This window comes from Pseudopipra pipra, chromosome 27 (genome assembly GCF_036250125.1).
Source record: "Pseudopipra pipra isolate bDixPip1 chromosome 27, bDixPip1.hap1, whole genome shotgun sequence".
Taxonomy (NCBI): Eukaryota; Metazoa; Chordata; class Aves; order Passeriformes; family Pipridae; genus Pseudopipra; species Pseudopipra pipra.
Window position 1 is genome coordinate 3247669 of NC_087575.1, and position 18326 is coordinate 3265994.

The window sequence follows — 18326 nt, forward strand, 5'->3', positions numbered from 1 at the left end:
GGTGGGTCAGTTTGACTGACCCACAGGGTTTGACTGTGACAGTTCTGTCACCTGGAGGTCAGGGCAGAGCCAAGCTGACCATGTTGGTTCCGTGTAAGGGTTGTGGGGCAGCTGCTGGAGTGTGTTTGGGGGTGTGTGTGTGTCTCCTTAGAAGCAGGAATTCACCTTCTGCTTGCAACCCAAGGAGACTTACTCTGTGTGTGTCTCTCTTCTCCCCCAGACAATTGAATTTGATGAAAGTGCAGGTGCTGTTTTGAGGATCCAGCCCCTCCGGACTCCCCGGGATGAGAACATTTACGAGTGTGTTGCTCAGAACCCTCATGGGGAGGTCACTGTCCATGCCAAGCTCACCGTCCTCCGAGGTAAGGAGCACCCTGCCTGCCCTGTGCCAGGGTCACAGTGGGACCCTTCAGCCTCCTCCTTTCTCCAGCTGGGTGGGAAGGCTGTTAAAAAATGCGTGGCCAAGGCACAAAGTCCTCCTGTTTCTGGTTTGCTCCGACCTGTCAGATCTGTTTGCTGTTCTTACCCCGGAGAGATGTAAAATTGCTGTGTAAGAAACAAAGCTGAAACTGGACCACTTCAGGAGGTTTGACTGGATAATGTATTAAGGTTCCTTCCAACCTGAATTATCCTGTGACTCCTGTGATCTTCCCTCCCTGCCAAAAATTCCTTCCCCAGGTTTAGGAGCAGCACCAGAAACTCCTCATTATTCTCCTCAGAAATGTGACACCAAGAAAACCTTTTCCATTGAGGAATCACTTAATGGACTGGGGTTAAGATGATGTTTCATCTGCATGGGCTTTCACACAGTTGTTAGCAATGGCAGCCTCTTTTTCTTGTGCTAGATTCCTTCTGGGCATCTTTCCTCTTTCCAGAGGTCTTTTGCTCCATGCACTCTGTGAGAAAACAGTTCCCCCTCTCCATTTTGTTCTGATTCTTTTTTCCACTTGTCCCCATTACAGAGGATGTTTACATGGATGCCTCCTTCATGTCATCTGTTTGAAATATGCTCCCTGAACTGGTTGTGGGGGAGGGAACAATATGCTGTTGCTCTGGATGCCTCTGGATGTTTGCTGTTATTACCCTGGAGATCCCTACAATGCCTGTGTGAAGGGCTGAGTGAGGTTGGGTGCTAAAACTGACCCATTTTAGGGTTTAGAACACTCATCAATGATGTTTTCTGTTCAAAGCACAGGTGATCCTGGCAGGGGGGTGGTGGTGGATAACTGCCTGAGAGCTCCCAGAGGAGTTTAGCTCGGGAGCATTGGCTATGGATGAAGTCATGGGCTTTTTAGTAGGGACACCGGCAGTGAGAACCTTTCTTTCTGCAGTGAGCACATCTAACAACAAATTTAGGAGCTCCAGGCAGTGTGTGACCCTCAGGCCAAGTGGTAGCTCTGCCTCTGGGGCCGTTGCTTTTTCTTCAGCAATTTCAGTGTTCGTCTTAAATCCTTTTGTTTGAACAGAGTGAAACTGGTGTGCAAATCCCAAATGTGGAGCAGGAAGCAGAGACCAGACATGAGGGCCACATGGCAAAGCCCTCAGCCTCCCCTCAGAGCAGGGAATATCCCTTCTGCTGCCCTCCTGGCAGGCTCTGTGCTGTCAGGATGCTGCTGCCTTGGAGGTGGGCCCATGGTCCACTCATGCCTGACAGATTTGTGTAGGTGCACTCAGATCTCAGCAGCTCCTCTGCCTGCCGTGGCATTTAACCTTCTGTTAGAGAAATGTGGTGGGATGGATCTGTCAAGAGCTTGGAATGGCACAGGATGACAGGAGTGTGTTAACTGTGGTTATCCCAGAGGACTGGGAGCCTTATTCCTCACACTTATTCCCATATATATTCCCTGGGAGCTGTGACAGTTTGGGAGAAGTGCCCCTGCAGTCAAATTCAGTTTGTACCCCTTGAATGTAGCTACGAGCAGTGTCCAGGGAAGGTTCTCCTCCAGCTGCTGCCCTCACTGATCCCCTGGATTCTCACAGTGGTTTTAAGGCTCTCTCCACCAAAAGCAAGCTGCAGTGTATGGAATCATAGAATCATTAAGGTTGGAAAAAGCCTCCAAGATCATCAAGTCCACCCTGTGCCCCATCCCCACCTTGTCACCCAGCCCAGAGCACTGAGTGCCACGTCCAGTCATTCCTTGGACACCTCCAGGGATGGGGGCTCCAAACCTCCCTGGGCAGCCCCTTCCAATGTTTACCAACCCTTTCTGTGGAGAAATTCTTCCTGATGTCCAACCTGACCCTCCCCTGGCACAACATGAGGCCATTTCCTGGTCTTGTTATGTGGGAGAAGAGAGCAACCCTCACCTGGCCACAGCCCCCTGTCAGGGAATTGTGGAGAGCAAAATGGGAATGCTGAGCTGAGCTCAGGGACTGTCCTTAGGGACCAGGGCTCTTTGTACGTGTCTTTGTGCAGCTCTTCCTTCTGGGATCAGCATCATCCATTTGTCAGCCAGGGGGACAGATGACAACACAGGGGCTGCATCTTCCCACTGCCTGACTAATTCCACCCTTTGCTGATCCCACCAGGACATTCTGACTGTGTGCTGTGCTCTCACAAGCTCTCCTGTTCTGTTTGGGAGCTGGTTTGGGGTCTCTGTTTCTGACTGTCCTGCAGCAGTGAGGGTACCCATCCGTGGAACTTGAGGGAGCAGGAATTAACTGCAGGATGGGCTGAGATAGTGTTGAAGAGCATCAAGGAAGCAGATTTTATAGCAGACCCTCCCCTTCCCTGCTCAGCTGGAGTTATTCCATCCTTAATCGTTCCTCAGCTTTCACACAGCTCCTCTTTATCCACATTTTTAAGTGCTGGGAGAGTTAAAAGCACCAAGCCCAAATGCACTGATCTCCACAATGACAAAGTGAGCATGCTGGCAGCCAGGCCTCTCCTTCCCCTCCCCTCTTCTGCACTCACTCACTCTCCTGTTTGTCTTTTCTCTCCTTCCCTGCACGGCCCCCTCCTCCTCTCTGTCTCTTCTCTCACTTGCAGAACTGATGCTGAGCACAGAGGGGGCTGCTCCACGGCTGCTCCACAGCCTGGAGATGGATGGGAGCTGTCATTTGCAGAACCTGGTACCTTGGCACACTCTGGAGTGTGGAAACCTGGGCCCCAGCTGCTGCAAACTGCACGAGGGGCTTTGGAGTAGCTCTGCAGCCCAGTGTGTGTGTGCTGTAATCAGACAGATGTGTCTGTACCTTTGTGCAGGAACATAAGAGGGTTTCCTCAGCACCAGGGCGGTCCCATGAATGGAAAATAACACAGAAAATATTTTCTCTATTCAGAATAGAAAATGAAACATTCTTCCTTACTAGATGCAGCTGCAGAAGGGATTGGGAGTAAACCCATTTTTGCTTATCCACGTGATTACTCCTGGATCAGACCCTGATAGAAACCCCTGTGCCTTCACTTAAAAACAGGAAACTGCAGGAGAGGAAACCTTTGGGAGCTTCTGAGAAGCAAAGCTGTGATGGACAGCATTCAACTCACACAGAGTCCCTTCACACCAGCTCTGCTGGCTTGTTTGTCCTTCCTGCTCTGCTTCTCCAGGGATCCCAGTTTGGTAGGGTTGTGGAGACTGGCTGTTCTTTCCACAGCTGGCTAGACATAGTGCCTGCAAACCTGACTCCTGCAGAGCTCGAAGAAAAAGGAAGACTGGTTTTGGGAAGCGTTTTCCAGTTGTTGTTGACTCCAGCTGCTGTTATTTTTCGTTATAACTTGGACAGGAAGGAAGGTCATTGGCACAGACACCCCAGCTCTCAGTTGATGGGGTTTCTCTAAGCTCCCCACTCCCAGGAAAGACATTTGTATCTGTATCTGTGTGTCCTGGATAGATACAGACACAGAGAGGTTGTGGACTCCCCACCCCTGGAAGTGTTCAGGTGGGGTGTGGTTTGGAGCAACCTGGGATAGTGGAAGGTGTCCCTGCTCATGACAGGGGGTGGAATGAGATGAGCTTTAAGATCCCTCCCAACCCAAACCAGTCTGTGATTCTATCTGTATCTATCTCTGTCTACATTTATATCATCTTTATCCATAGATCCATATCACGATGATTATTATTATTTCCTGTATACAGATTATACTTTCCCTCCAATTCTTTAGTAGCCTGTGGGAGTTGGTAGAGTTCTGTGGAGGTTACCCTTGTGAGCTGTTAGGAAATGCAATATGTTCCCATAAAAGCCAGTGATTAGTCCAGTTCAGTGTCACGGAACAGGATTTACCATGCCCTGATCCATCGCTCGCTCCGTGCTGGCCAGTGCCTGCTGTTCCTGAGGGCTCTGCACTCTGGAAAACTGAGGAGAACAGGCTGTTAGACATGTCAGGACTGCTGGAGTATGACTGAGGCTGTTATGGACACACTTTCAGACCTACTTCTTCTAGTGATTCCCTCTTGATTTTGTTTTAGGAGGTATTCAGACATTTCACTACCAATTGCAGCCCGAAACATCCCTCACACATTCCTCCTCCAAGAACACATCTGGTGTGGGCATGTACAAAGTTCTAGCAAGATCCCTGCTGTTCTGTTGGTTTCTGTGTAATTGTTGGCTTTAAATCAGCCAAAGGTAAACAACAAGCAGCTCTGGATGCTCAGCAGAGAACAGCGAGTCCCAGGGGAGCACATGGGAGAGGGAAGCTGCCCCCTCTGAAATGTTACCTTGCCATTTGGAAAATTCCTGGCAGTCTTTCTTCAAACTTGACTTGTTTTGCTTTTCTTGTAGTGACCTGAAAATTGGACAACGTTGACAGCAGATTAGTTCTGTAGCTTATGAATAACATCAAAGTAATTTTAACTCAGATGCCTGTAGAAGGAGGGCACGTAGGGACACATTAGGGAATACAGGCATTACCTGCACTATTTTGGAGTCCAACACACATATCTAAGTGTGTATTTATTGCCTGTAAGCCTGCAATTCTTTAATAACATTGTTAGGCTATTACTGTTTTCATAGTAAACCTTTCAGCTCAAAAGAAATGGAGTCAACAGAGCGTGTTAGTGAGACTCCTCCCTGCATTAGAGTTGTCTGGCTGGGAAATAACAGGTGCTTGAGGCACAGGTACAGACACATGGGTGGAAATAACTTGTTGATGTAGTTTCACAAGGTGTATAGTGCCAGGATACCTGTTGGAGAGAGGACAGCTGTAGCTGTTCATAAACTTAATGACAAGAGCAGTGATAAGTTCAGGAATGCTGGCTTTTGATCCTCATTCTGCTTAAAAGTCATGTCACTCAAGCTGCTTCGTCTCTGTGTTCCTGCTTTTCCACCCTGAACGAGGACAGTCAACTGTGTAGAGACCATCCAGCATCCAGATCTCCAGAGGAGAGGGAAAAATCCCTCCTCCTCTTCCCTTCAGAGCATCCTCGTGGCTTTCTGCACCGAGTCCATGGCACATCTGTACAGGCTCACACCCTCCTTCTCCTCTAAATTATTAACCAGCCGTGCACACCCTGCGGGGGAAAAGAGCGGCAGCAACATCCGCTTTATCTTTCTTTATCATCCTCTTTTCCAGCACAGCTAATTAGCTAAACCCAGAGCTGCCACCTTCCAGAGTGACAAGGAGACAGGGAGCACCCCTGTCCCCTCGCTGGGGCCAGGGACCCTTCTTTGTGTGCCCAGGTTGGATCCGGGCATGTCCTCCAGCACAGAGTGTGTCCTCGGGTAGGATTTATTATAAATGAGAGCTGAAGTGCTCTTTCCCTGCCTCTCTCCATCCCTCCTCCCCTATCCTTTCTCACTCTACTTTGTTCAGTGGCCTTGAGGTGATTCACCAGCTTTGGGGGGGTTTAAACTGCCAGGTCCAAGCTCAGGTGTGAACGAGGTGTTGGGATGCTCCATTTATGTGGCAACTGCAACACAGGGAAGTGTTTGCCTGCATAAACCAGCACAATTTCCAGCAGCAGCAGCTGCCCAGATGTGCCCTTGAAGCATCTCCAGCTTGTGTCTGGTTCTTTTGTTCCTGCAGTTGCCTGAGCTGCTTTCAGAAAGAGAATTCACAACCCAAACCGTTCCTTATTTATTCGGGAACAGGCTTGGGGTGGTGTTTGGGGATTGATGGGGAGGGTGGCAGGGCTTGTGTGTGCATGTCTTGTGGGGATTGTGCTGAGGTTGTAATTGCATTATTACAGGGAATCCAGTTGTTAGGGGATGGAGGCAGTTTCACTTCCCTGACAGGAAGGAAATCTGAGCACTTGAATCAGAGCAGTGTGTGATGTTCAGAGATGATCTGATCCTCAAATCTGATCACGCCTCTAGTCGCAGTTGTTTTAATTAAACTCAGAGGAATTCTGCACATTGTGCTGCGAGATTAACATTTTTGTTTAATTAGAAACACTCAGTGATAATAGTTGTACCAGGCCTCCCCCAACACACACACATGTGCAAACACAAACACACACACACACACACACCCTGCCAGGCAGAGGGTTGTTCTCTCTGTGGATTAATTGGTTCATGGAAGGAAGGGGCTGGGGTTGGAGGCAGGTGGAGCAGCATCACCAGGGAGCAGGATAAAAGCAGTGATCAATAATGATGTCATCTGCAGCCAATGCGGCAGCGGCTCCTCACCGCTCAGCACGGCTGGGGAAGGAGCAGGAGGGAAGGGAAGAAGATGTTAAAAGCCTGGCTGAAAGCTGTGCAGAGGCACAGCAATTCCCTGGGCCCCCCTGTCCTGAGCTCACTCCTGGGGGGGCTGGGGGTTTGCAGCACAGGAGGTTTGGAGAGTCCTGCAGTGCCCGAGCACAGCCTGGTGAGCTCAGAGGGCTGGGTCAGTCCCTGGTTAAAGGGGGGTGTGTGTGTCCACAGTTCAAATTTAGGATGCAATGTTGTGCTTTAGAGGTGCTTCAGGTGCACCAAAATGGCTTGAAACTGAAAAATGGCTTTAAACTGACAGAAGGCAGGTTTAGATTAGATATTAGGAAGAAGTTGCTGCCTCTGTGGGTGGGGAGGCCCTGGCACAGGGTGCCCAGAGAAGCTGTGGCTGCCCCATCCCTGGAAGTGTCCAAGGCCAGGTTGGACAGGGCTTGGAGCAACCTGAGATAGTGGAAGGTGTCCCTGGCAGGGGGTGAAATGGGATGAGTTTTAAGGTCCTTCCCCACCCAAACCAGTCTGTGATTCTGTTTCTTGATGAAATGACACCCTTATACAAGTGTTTGTCCATCCTGGCAGATCTGCATTACTGGAGCAGTTCTAATGGGACGTGGTTCTGTTTGTGGTCAGATTCCTGTGCTCCATGAGGAGAGGTGTGGTTAATACACTTCAATCTCCAGTGAGTCACAATAGATCCTTTATAACTCTCTAACAATGGTCAGAGGCAGGAAACAATGCACATTTTTAAACACACAATTGAGACATTTATCCTTTTTTTTTTCCCTGCAGTAGCTGTGAACTGCTAAAAATGGAGCTGGACAGAGTTTCTTGGCCTCAGGTATCAGAGCATCACACACACCTTTAGCTCTGCCTTCAGGATTTCATAGATTTTTAGAAGCTGAGTGTGAGGCACAGCAGTGTGGAACAGCTCTTGCCCAAATCACATGTGTTTGGAGCTCACACAGAGCTGGGATCTGGTGATTCTGCTTCTCTTACAGGATGGAGCTCTGAGCACCCTGGTCTAGTGGGAGGTGTCCCTCACAGTAGGGAGCTGGGATTAGATGATCTTTATGGTCCCTTCCAATCCAAGCCATTCTGTCAAAATGCCCCCACCATGGCAAGGCCACTCTTGTCCCACGTCTCTGGGTTCAGCCATATGTAGTTTGGCTCCATTCCTCCTGATCCATCATGTACCAGCCTTAGGAAATGAGCTCTTGGTGTGTTGGCAGTTGGCAGGGTGGCTCCCAACCAAGGCCAGGGGCTCCAACCCCATCTTGGTGCTGCTGTGAGACCTCCCACCGGTTTCAGTAGGGAGCTGGTTGTGATGTATGTTGCCTTCTTAAAAAATCCCACCATTTTTAAATCCTCTGTGTTATTTCCCTTCTGTTCCCTCACCTGCTTTTGAGATGGATTCAATGCCACAGACTCCCGAGGCTGTGATTCCTTGACACGGCTCATTTGAGATGATGGAAAATCCCTCTCAAGTCTCACCCTGGTTCTGGCATCCTCCTTCCAAGCTGCCCTCCCCTAAACACTCACTTTCTAGGGGGAAAAATGGCATGTTCCAGAGCTGTATCAGCCAGCATAAGACAGATTTTTTTCCATTCCACAGGAGTTAAGAAGTGGTGACAAATATTACAGGGGAAGCACTGGGGTTTTGTACGAGTTACCACAAATTAGTCACCGTTGGTCAGGATTGCCCTCCTCACCCTCATTAGGGAAGGCAAAGGCAGGGTTGAGAGAAGCAGGAAGCTCAGTTGAAGCTCAGTTGAGCCTCTCTGCTGGGTGCTGGTGCCACGTCCCTCTCCTGGGAGGGCAGCAGCACTTGGAATTAATAAATGTAGAAATCACACCCTGGCTGACAGCACTTGGCGGATTGTTGTTCGTGTGTCCCCTCTGGTCACTGCAGCTGGATGAGATTTTCCTCTCCTTTCTCTCCCAGTCCCACTGTGTCTTTGACAGCCCTTTCCACGTGGGTTCTTTCATTATTTCTCCTGTGTAGTTTGTTTTGTGCTGTGAGGTTTGGAGGGAGAAGGTGAACCCTTTCCTTTTAACTGTGACTGTACAGACTGTTCTCTGCAGTGCAGGGAGCTTTGCCACCCCTGTGCACAGTTCTGCTGTAAAAACCAGTTAAATGCCAGTCACTGACCTGACAGAGCTTCACCTGGAGGAACTTTGACACGATGACTCGAACATAAATCCTGGGAGGAGCAGCTGAGGGAGCTGGGGGGACTCAGCCTGGAAAAAGGAGGCTTTGAGGGGGGAACCTTCTCACTCTCTGCAACTCCCTGACAGGAGGGTGCAACCAGGAGGGTGGGTCAGGCTCTGCTCCCAGGGAACAAGGGACAGGACGAGGAGAGATGGCCTCAAGTTGTTCCAAGTTGTTCAGGTTGGATATTAGGAAAATTTTTTCACTGAAAGAGTGGTTAAATATTGGAAGGGGCTGCCCAGGGCAGTGGTGGAGTCCCCATCCCTGGAAGTGTTCAACAAATGGGTTAACATGGCACCTGAGGACATGGTTTAATGGGCAGGTGGGACTCGGTCGAAGGTTGGACCTGGTGATCCTGGAGGTCTTTTCCAACCTTAGTGATCCTATGACTCCATACTCCTGTGCCCCAAAGGGTTTTAAAAATGGCATTTAAGTGTGGAATCTTCTTGTGGGAGGTTAGACAATCACATAAAATGGACAAGCTGCTACATTTTACTGTATCATGTGTTTTCACAGCCCATATATGGACCACTTACTGTTTTAACTTGCCTGGCACAGGGCAGCAAGTCTGCCTGATGCTTTCCTTGGTGCATTTTAACAGCTCCATTTCCTGCCCTGCTCCCTGTTTAACCCTTTCCCTTCGTTGTCCACCTCCAGAGGACCAGTTGCCTCCCGGCTTCCCGAACATTGACATGGGGCCCCAGCTGAAGGTGGTGGAGCGGACCCGGACGGCCACGATGCTCTGTGCAGCCAGCGGGAACCCCGACCCAGAGATCACCTGGTTCAAAGATTTCCTGCCCGTCGACCCCAGCGCCAGCAACGGGAGAATAAAACAGCTGAGATCAGGTAAGGCCTGGCTGTGAGACTGGAGGAGTTGAGACCAAGAGGTTTCTGAAGCACAGGAGGGGCCTGACAGGCACAGGCCCCACTGCTGTGGATGGGGCCGTTCACTCTTTTTTGTTGTTTTGGGACTCGTATTCTTACACATCCTTTCCACTTGGAGCCCTCCTGGCCTTCCCCACTGCCCAGCTGACATGGAGGGAAGCTGGTGCCCATCCAGAGGGCACTGTAACTATGATCCCTGGATCTTGGTGCTCTTGGAGCTCAGGGGAAACCAGGGCCTGGATGGGAGCTGAGGGTTTGCTCCTCAGCCCAAGAACTGGGCAAGGAAGAGAGAACCACTGTGGCAGACATGGCTTTTTAGGCCACACACACCTGGTGTAGGGCCCGTGGCTCAGGCAGCCTCTTGCTGTCAAGACATGATGGTGTCAGTGGAGCCTCTCCAAGCTGGTGTTGAAGAACAGCTCTTGCAGGATCTCTCCAGTGTCACATCCCTGCAGCCATCGCTGTGGAGCCGTTGGGAATGTTCCGGAGTGACCCCTCAGCGCTCGGTGGAGTCCATCCCCACCAACAGATGTACCCCAGCTCTGTGGCTCTTGTCAGTTTTCCATCTTTCCCCATCTGCTTGTCCATCTGTCTCTCCTGTTTGTTTTATGTTTGCTGTTTTGTGTGTGTGTGTGTGTGTGTGTGGCAACGTGACATCTCTTAATATTCACGTTTCGGGAGCTGTTTTTATACTTGTTAAATCTGCCAGTTTTGCTGGGTGAGAGCGTGCAAGGAGGGCATAGGTGGATTTATTTTTGAGTACTACTGATAAAACACTCCCATTGAGAGCTGCAAAAATGAAGCAAGCTTTGGAAGTTTTACCTCTTGACAAAAACTAACCCAGAAAATGATCCTTTTCACATACTGCTTGGACCGACTGCTTAGACCCAGCCTAAAGAAAACATGTCCAGGGTTGGACCTAGCAAAGACCAGCATCACTTCAACTGCTCAGAAGATTTCTTTGGCCAAGAGAGATGGAGCATTTTTAAGTCTTTTTTTTGGCAAAAAAAGGCATTGTTGTAGGCAAAGGGAAAGCAGAGGGTTCAGTGAAGCCACTGGGGTTGCTTTGTTTGTATTAGACCTTTCACAAGGTGTCCAGTTGAGTAATAACCAACTGCTTCTGCCCAGATCTCTGCTGGCTCTGGAAAAATCAGTTTTGACTGTGTCCTGCTGCATCTGAATATCAGAGCATGGAACCACCAGGTTTTTGTCTTGCCCTTTTTGGCAATGACTACTAAAAATATAGATTTTTAGTTCATTGGGCCACCAGTGGAAAAGCTTCAGCATAGCTCCAGTTTAATGCAGCTTTTACACACCTGCATAAATGCTCCTTATTCAGTGTAGCAAAGTTACAAGGAGATCCTTAAACTGCTTTGTGGCATTAGAATGGCTTGTTGAATCCCACGAACGCAGATGAGATTGACCTCCCTGTTTTATCATAACAGCTGAGGCAACTGCAAATAAAAAAAATCACTCAGCATAAATAATGAGAGGTAAACTAGAATTATATCATGCTCTGTGACCGTGAACTGAAGTGTGAGTAATGCACAGGCAGATTATTTTTAATACATTCATCATCTTGCTAGAATGCCTTCGGATTTGATCTGGTGTTTTCCTCAGAGCCACCTGAGTGCTGCGTTTTTATTCCAGTGAATTGCTTGGCCTCAGAGTGAACCCTTGGCCCTTCTGATAAATCAGAAGATACCTGCTGAGATTTAATCTCATTTACAGCTGCTTTCAATTAGAAAACTGGTGAAACCCTGAAGCATCCCTGTTGCCCTTCGGGGCAGGAACCTGTTGCCTGTGTGGCAGGGAGTGCAGGTCCCTGGGCAGTCGGGGCTTCCCAGTTCTCCAATTTCTGCTTTCATGGCCTTTCAAAACTTGCATGTTCTGCAAGGAAAGGCCTGTGAAAGTGCAAAATATGAACATTAGGGTCATCTGTACTGTGCCAGCACTTTGACCTGTGGAAAAGGATTCTTTAACACCATGGCAGAGCAGATTCAGGCATGGATTTGTGACTGAAATTCAAGGTGATGACTGTTTGAGCTGCTAAAGTCAGAATTTAATTGTAATACATTTATCTTTCCAGAAAACAAACTTTGCTGCCAGAAGTGTGGCACTAGCACACAGCAGGGCATTGGATGCTCCAGGACACTGCTAATAAGCTTCAGTGTCTTTCACCCACAGGTCACCAGTGGGACTCCAACCAACCTTGGGGTTACCAGTTACACCCAGCCAAGGGTGTTTGCCCAGGTGGGCAAACACAAGGGTGTTGTTCCCTCTGGGAACAGGGGTGCAGGGAGGGGCAGTGACCCTGCTGCTAAATCACAGCTTCATCTCTGCACTTTGTGCTAACAGATCTAGGAAGATTTAGGAAGAAATTCTCCCATCTGAGAGTGGTGAGGCCCTGGCACAGGTTGCCCGGAGAAGCTGTGGCTGGAATTGTCCAAGGCCAGGTTGGACAGGGCTTGGAGCAACTTGGGCTAGTGGGAGGTGTCCCTGCCCGTGGCAGGGGGTGGAACTGGATGGGTTTAAGGTCCCTTCCAACCCAAACCATTCTGGGGTTTAGTGACTGTGCTGTCCCCAAACATATACCTGTGTTGCTCCCTGATGGAGTCTGGGACAGGCTGAGGGAGCAGCAGGGCATGACAGTCCCAAATTCCACCCTGGAGATGAAGTCATCAGGATGGCAGCCGTGCTGCTGCAGTACAGAGGGTGCTAAGAATTGGATTTTTATCAATATATGAGTTAGTGGTAAACATGCAAATGAATTCATTAAAAGGAACAAGTGAAATGTCATACAGGGAACTCTGCGAAATCAGGAACCGTGTCCAGATTTGGTTCTCATTTATATTAAATCTGAATGTTTGGCTGCCAATATAAACAGGCCCCTGAGACCACAGTCATTATATTCCCATCATCCTGGGGACCCATTTGTGACACGGGTCTTCAATCTAATCAAGAAACAGGTGATATGTCATTAAGCATAGTGGCTTTTCTCTGGTATTTCTGCTCCCCCTTTCCATCTCCAGATAAACTTCCCAACCAGCTGGAAACCTTTTAATGCTTGGGGGTTTGGCTGAGTGAAAAGCTGAATTGTCAGGAGGAGGAGAATGGGAAGAAGCTCTGTCCGGGCTCCTGCTTCTCTTAGACAACGTGAACATCTCAACCTTAGAGACCTGGGTTGTACACGAGTTTAAATGGTCTTGGAAAAGGGATATTTCTGCTTATCTCGGGACATTTAAAGCAGGAGGCAGAGCCAATGTCCTCTGCTCAGCCATGCCATCTAGGGGGGACACTGGAGGCAGCCTCCAGCCACCTTCCTCACCACAGAAATACTAAAACCTTTTGTGTCTTGTGTGTGTCTTCTGTTTTCTAAATAACTGGCTATAACAAGCTTTTCTTTTCTTTTTTTTTTGTTTTTGTTTTTCACTTTTTTTTTAACATTCAGAGACCTTTGGTAAGTTTGTTCAATTAAAAAAAAAATTAAAAATCGAACCAAAAAACCCCAAACCTGCTAATGTGCAGATTTGTAACCCTTGCCCTTTAAACTAATTCCTTTGTAACAGCTTCTTGAGAGGCATGCTCTGCATTTCTTCTACTAACTCCTTTCAGTAGGGATGTTCTGCCCTCTAAATTAATTTCTGCAGGGGTATTGCAGGCTACAAAAAAAAAAAAAGAATAGTAATAACAATTCCAATTAATTTATCTGTATAAAGAGATAACAGCTAAATATAAACCTCCTAACATTGGATAGATTTTTTTTTTTTTGTCTCTTAGCAACAGTTGTCCTGGAATTCCCCAATTACACAATAGCTTGTACCCTGGAACTGTGATAATTGTGTTCACACCTGCAGGAGGTCTTGGAGTTCCACATCTAACGGGGTTATTGGCATTTTTCAGGAGGGAGACGTGGGGGTGCAGCATTTCCAAATTGAAGCTGTAAATCACAGGTCGGTGGGGAAGGGTTGAGGATAAGAACCCCCCCCCACACACCCCTTTTTTCCCCTCTGGATCATCTCCATCCCCAGAGAGGGCAGGAGCCTGTCTGCAGAGCTCACGTCACGTTCCCTGCGTGTGCCAAGTCCCCTTTTGTTGCTGGAGACGTAGGAATTGCAGCTGTCAGCCCGGATCCGGCGTTTTCCGATTGCAGGAGCCCCTTGATGATTTGCCTGCTTGTTTGGAGCAGAAAGCTGCGTCCAGCCCTCGGGAGAGCAGCTCAGCACACACATGTTCCCACACGTGGCCCTGACAGAAGGTGGGGATGTGTTTTCTGGCATTGCCATGGCAATGGTGACTGTCCTCCTCTCCCTCTTTTCAAGGCGGGGAGAATCCGGAGGCGGCACAGCATGTGGGAAATCAGAGGGAGGGGTGGTGGAGAGCAGACCCCTGTCCTCTGTCACAGAGGGGGACACCTGCACGGGGAATTCTGCCTGGCACCATCTTGGGCATTTATAATCCAGAGACAAGGCCTTTAAGCTGCCTTTTGCCTCTGCTGCTAAACCCTGGGCTGGCCATCTGGGCTCAGGCAGCCTCAAAATTTGCCCTAAATAGGCAGATCTGCAGATCCTGGGAGGCTGGGGAAGGCAGTATGAATAGTTTGCACGTGGCATCTCAGAACCAGCTTTTCCCTTGGAAAATCAGCATCCAGTGTGAGCTGTTCCTCCTTTAGTTCTCCTGCAGAGCTGGTGCCTTTGCTCTGCCCTGGACACTGGGCAGCCTCAGGCAGTCCCTGGTGCTCACCAGGCAAGTAAGGTATTGAGCACAGGGGCCTCCCCTCCCACCCCCACGACCCCGTTTCAAACCTTACAGGACCTGTCAGAGCACCTCAGAATAATTAATTAAGTTCACACCCTCTTCCAGCACCATTCCTGCTGCCCCTGTGTTGAACATGACGCTGGTTAGATGTGAAACTCCAACGCTGAAAATCTACCATCTGTGCGTGGGCCACCACCCAAACTGCTGCTCTTGCCGTGCGAGTTAATCGAGCTCATTCTGACTGAATCTCTGTGTCCCTCCCACCTCCTATCCCTGGTGTGGGGCATCTTCCTAAACCTCTTTTGCTCCTCACCTGTGTGCCAGAGTTAGACCTGGAAAGCCCGAGGTGCAGTTGCCTGGCTCACCTTGCTCTCCCAGAGCTCTGTCTCCAGGACAGTCTGTCTCCAGGAGCTGCTGACAGCCCATTTCCAGGGGCAGTGCTGATGCTCAGAGGGAGCAGGGAATGACTAACCTGCAGTGACACAAGAAGGTAACACTGCTGTTGTGTCTGTGCTTGCACAGCTCTAACTTCCAGCATGTTTCTCCTGTCAATTAGAGGGAACTTTTCAGGAAACTGCCAGGCTTAGCCAAGGCCAAAGAAGCTTTCGAGTTGTGGGTGATGTTGGGGTCTCTTCCCCTCCTCTACCCTCTTCCCATTAGCCCTGTTCCATATTGGTGCCACAGATGGCAGATTTTCACTCCAATTTTGAGACAGAAGGATGTATCAGAGGCTGTTTTTATTTCCACTGAACTCAACTATAACCCTTTGCTGCTTTCTCTCTCTCTCTCTTTCTTGCTTTTTAAACCTCCCTGCCACCTCCTGGGTGGGGATCTGCCCAAGTCCTTGCTCTCCCACCTCTTCCAAGCGCTGTCTCTCCAACCTCTGTCCTGAGAGCTAACCAACCTGCTTCATTAACCTTAGCTAGTTCCTAACCCTAACTAGATGCTAACTTTTCTCTAGCCAATGACCTAACCTCTTAACTAGAAGCTGAGTCTAACTAGAGTCTAATCCCTAACACTAGAATGCCTCTCTTCCCTCAGCTCCTTTGAGAAATAAAGATGAACTGTAATCAATATCTCTCTATTTTTACCTTCTATCCTGAGAATGGAGGATTGAACCGCAGCAGAAGGATGAGCAGGGCTGAAGGATAAGGAGGGAAGGGGGTTTTTTTGGTGGTTAAGGCAGAAGATTGGCACGGAGGAGGTTTTGACTCCTGTTCTTGCCTCTGCCACAGACTTCCCTCCATGACCTTGGGCAAGTTGCTTCACCTCTACCTCGGTTTCCCCGTGTGTAAAGAGGGGTAATAACTCTGCTGTACCTCAGTGGGGGAGAGGAGAGAGGGAGAGGCTGATATTTATCATTGAATGTGCTCCACAGCCCTGGCTGGGAGGTGCTGCAGAGTGGCAGCAGTGTCACCCATTGCAGAGGAGCTCCTGCATTTCTCCCCAGGGAGAGGCAACACTTGGCACTGCGGGATCTGCCCCGTTCTCAGGATTGGGGTAAAAACCCACCAACTAAACCCCCTTCTTTGATAAGCTGTGTGACACTTCTGAATGCCCCCGTGAGCAAAAGGACCTGCCGTGTTTTCAAAGGAAGATGGTTTGGTTGCAACCTCAGGAGGTCAGATGGGGGGGACAGTGATTTTTGCCCCTGACTGTGGCCTGGTTCACCCACCACAGCGTCACTCCCTCTCACCTGGGAGACCTGAACACTTGGGTTGGGCTCTTAGACACAACAGGAGGGGGTTGGAATAAAATAACCCAAGGAAGATGCAGTCAGCAGGCAAGTGTAGCAGGACTGCTCTCTCCATACAGCCCCCTCCTCACTGGCATTAGGGGTCCCAGAGCAGCTGCAGGAGGTCCCCAGGTAGCCCTGTACCTGTGCAGCAGCCTGGCCTTCAGTGCACAGCACCTGCCTTCAGTCCCTGTGCAGAGCTGTGAAGGATGACTGAAGGTCCTGAGCAGGACATGTACTGAATTCCTTGCACATCTGTGCCAATAACTAAAGTTTGGAACTGGGAATTTGCTAGCAAAGGTGGGATCAAACCTGCAGTTTAATGTGATGCAAGGTGTTGGATGTCCCTCTCCCTGTCTGGGCTAACAGGGCCATAATGCCAGCCCTTTTTTTCCCAGGAGTGATGAAGGTAAATGCAGGTCCATCACATGTTCTGCAAGTAGCAAACAGTAATGTTAGCTGAGAGCCTGAAGATTATCTTTGCATTCTTAGCAACAAAATGGAGCCAGTTTTAAGACTTTCCAAGCCAGGTGCCACAGAGGCTCTGCAAACAGCCAACTGAATTGGGCTGCTTACAAGGGCACCCCTACCCTGAGCACACCAAGCCCTCTTCAGTGTCCCTGTTATTTAAGATGAGGTAGAGCAGGAAGTTTCCTACTGGGAACTGTCTTCCTTGACTCAGGTCCTTTTCCCACGGGCAGTGCAGGTGTTTGGGGTTTTACAGTCTTTTCACTTATTTTCTTTGTTTTCTTTGCAGAAGGTACACCGATCCGAGGTAAGACACCCCCAGCTCACTCACTCACCCACTCTCCAAACACTTCTCTCCACTCAGATCCCGTTCCATTGCCCTGTGCTCAATACAGATTCGTGTTGTTGTTATGTTTTCTTGTCCTGCTTCACCTCTGGATATTTCTTTTTTTCTACCTGTCTTTATTTTATCTATGGTTATAATGTCCTTTTTTGTTTGCTGGGTGCACTTGGTAATACTGATACTGTTATTCTAATAACGTCTCTGGCTGTGCTGCCTCAGATTTATGGCAGAATTTTAAGAGCTAATCTCTCCAGGACTATGAAGGACTGAAGTTTATCTCGAGCATTAAATGTTATCAAGGCTTGGTAAATACTTAGGACCTTCTCTTGATTGGTGCAAAGTGCTCCCAAGCTGCTGATGGCGATGAGAGTTTTCCAGTCCTTTGCTCAGGCAGATCTTCAGCACTTACCATCTCAGCCTATTCATTTGTTTGGCTCCAGAGCCTCTTTCCACTTCCTCCCCACTCTCTTACCCTCAGGTTTCTCTGGGAAAGATCCATGGTAAGTAGCTTCTGCACTGTCTCTTTAATGGAGTCAAAAAATACTTGACCTCAAGCTGTCATTGAAAGGCAGAAGGAATTGGGTGTGCACCCCTTGGAAGACCCTGCTTTGGTTTTATCTCCACTGGCACATTTAAAATTCCATAATTCTCTGCTGGTAAAAGCAACAGGAGGTGCTGTAGGTGAGATTTACGTTTTTCACACATCATCTCTACTGGCTCCTGACAAGTGCTGAACAGTCCTTGCCCTCTCTGCAGTGTCACTTCTGCCACTGCCTTGATCAGCAGAGCTGCAGAGGGCAGGGTGGAAGGGGTGGGCAGTGGGCAGAATGGAAGGGATGAGTCCCTACTCCCCTTGGGAAGCTGCCCAGAGCAGTCCATGGTTCCCTTCCTGCCCTGCAGCGTGGCTTCCTCTGCCCTGTGTGCACTCAGACAAGTGATGCTCATGAGCCTTGCAGAAAACCTATCTGGAACCAGTGGGAACAACTCACAGATTTGTCCAAATTACAGAAATTTCTGGGAGAACTCACTGACCAGCTCTCCACCCAAGTGAAGCTCTCTGAGGCAGAGCTGGAGCTGTAATTCCATATGAAATTCGCTCAGCTGGGGGCTCAGTGTGAAGCTTCAGTGAGTTTGGGTTTTAACTCTTGTTATGCTGAAAAGCCCCACAGATTCTTTTGGAATTAATTTCGTTTGGTTTAGTGGCTTGGATGGGGTGGGTTTTTTTTGGTTTTTAATTCTATCTGTTCTGCTTTTGGGAGCTCTGAGGCACAATGGATGCTGGTGGGAGTCTCACTCACACCCCATCCCTGTCCTAAATACTCTCCCAGCCTCACGTCCCCCCT

General features: G+C 49.1%; 1 protein-coding gene across 18 annotated transcripts in view; it reads left to right on the plus strand.

Moving 5' to 3' along the window:
• PTPRS (protein tyrosine phosphatase receptor type S) overlaps nucleotides 1–18326 on the plus strand; it is a 166377-nt gene that overhangs the window by 83166 nt on the left and 64885 nt on the right. For all 18 annotated transcript variants that reach the window (XM_064636953.1, XM_064636952.1, XM_064636955.1 and 15 more), the window contains 2 exons: nucleotides 221–362; nucleotides 9452–9640. In XM_064636953.1, the coding sequence (XP_064493023.1) occupies nucleotides 221–362; nucleotides 9452–9640 (331 nt within the window). The remainder of the gene's footprint in view (nucleotides 1–220; nucleotides 363–9451; nucleotides 9641–18326) is intronic.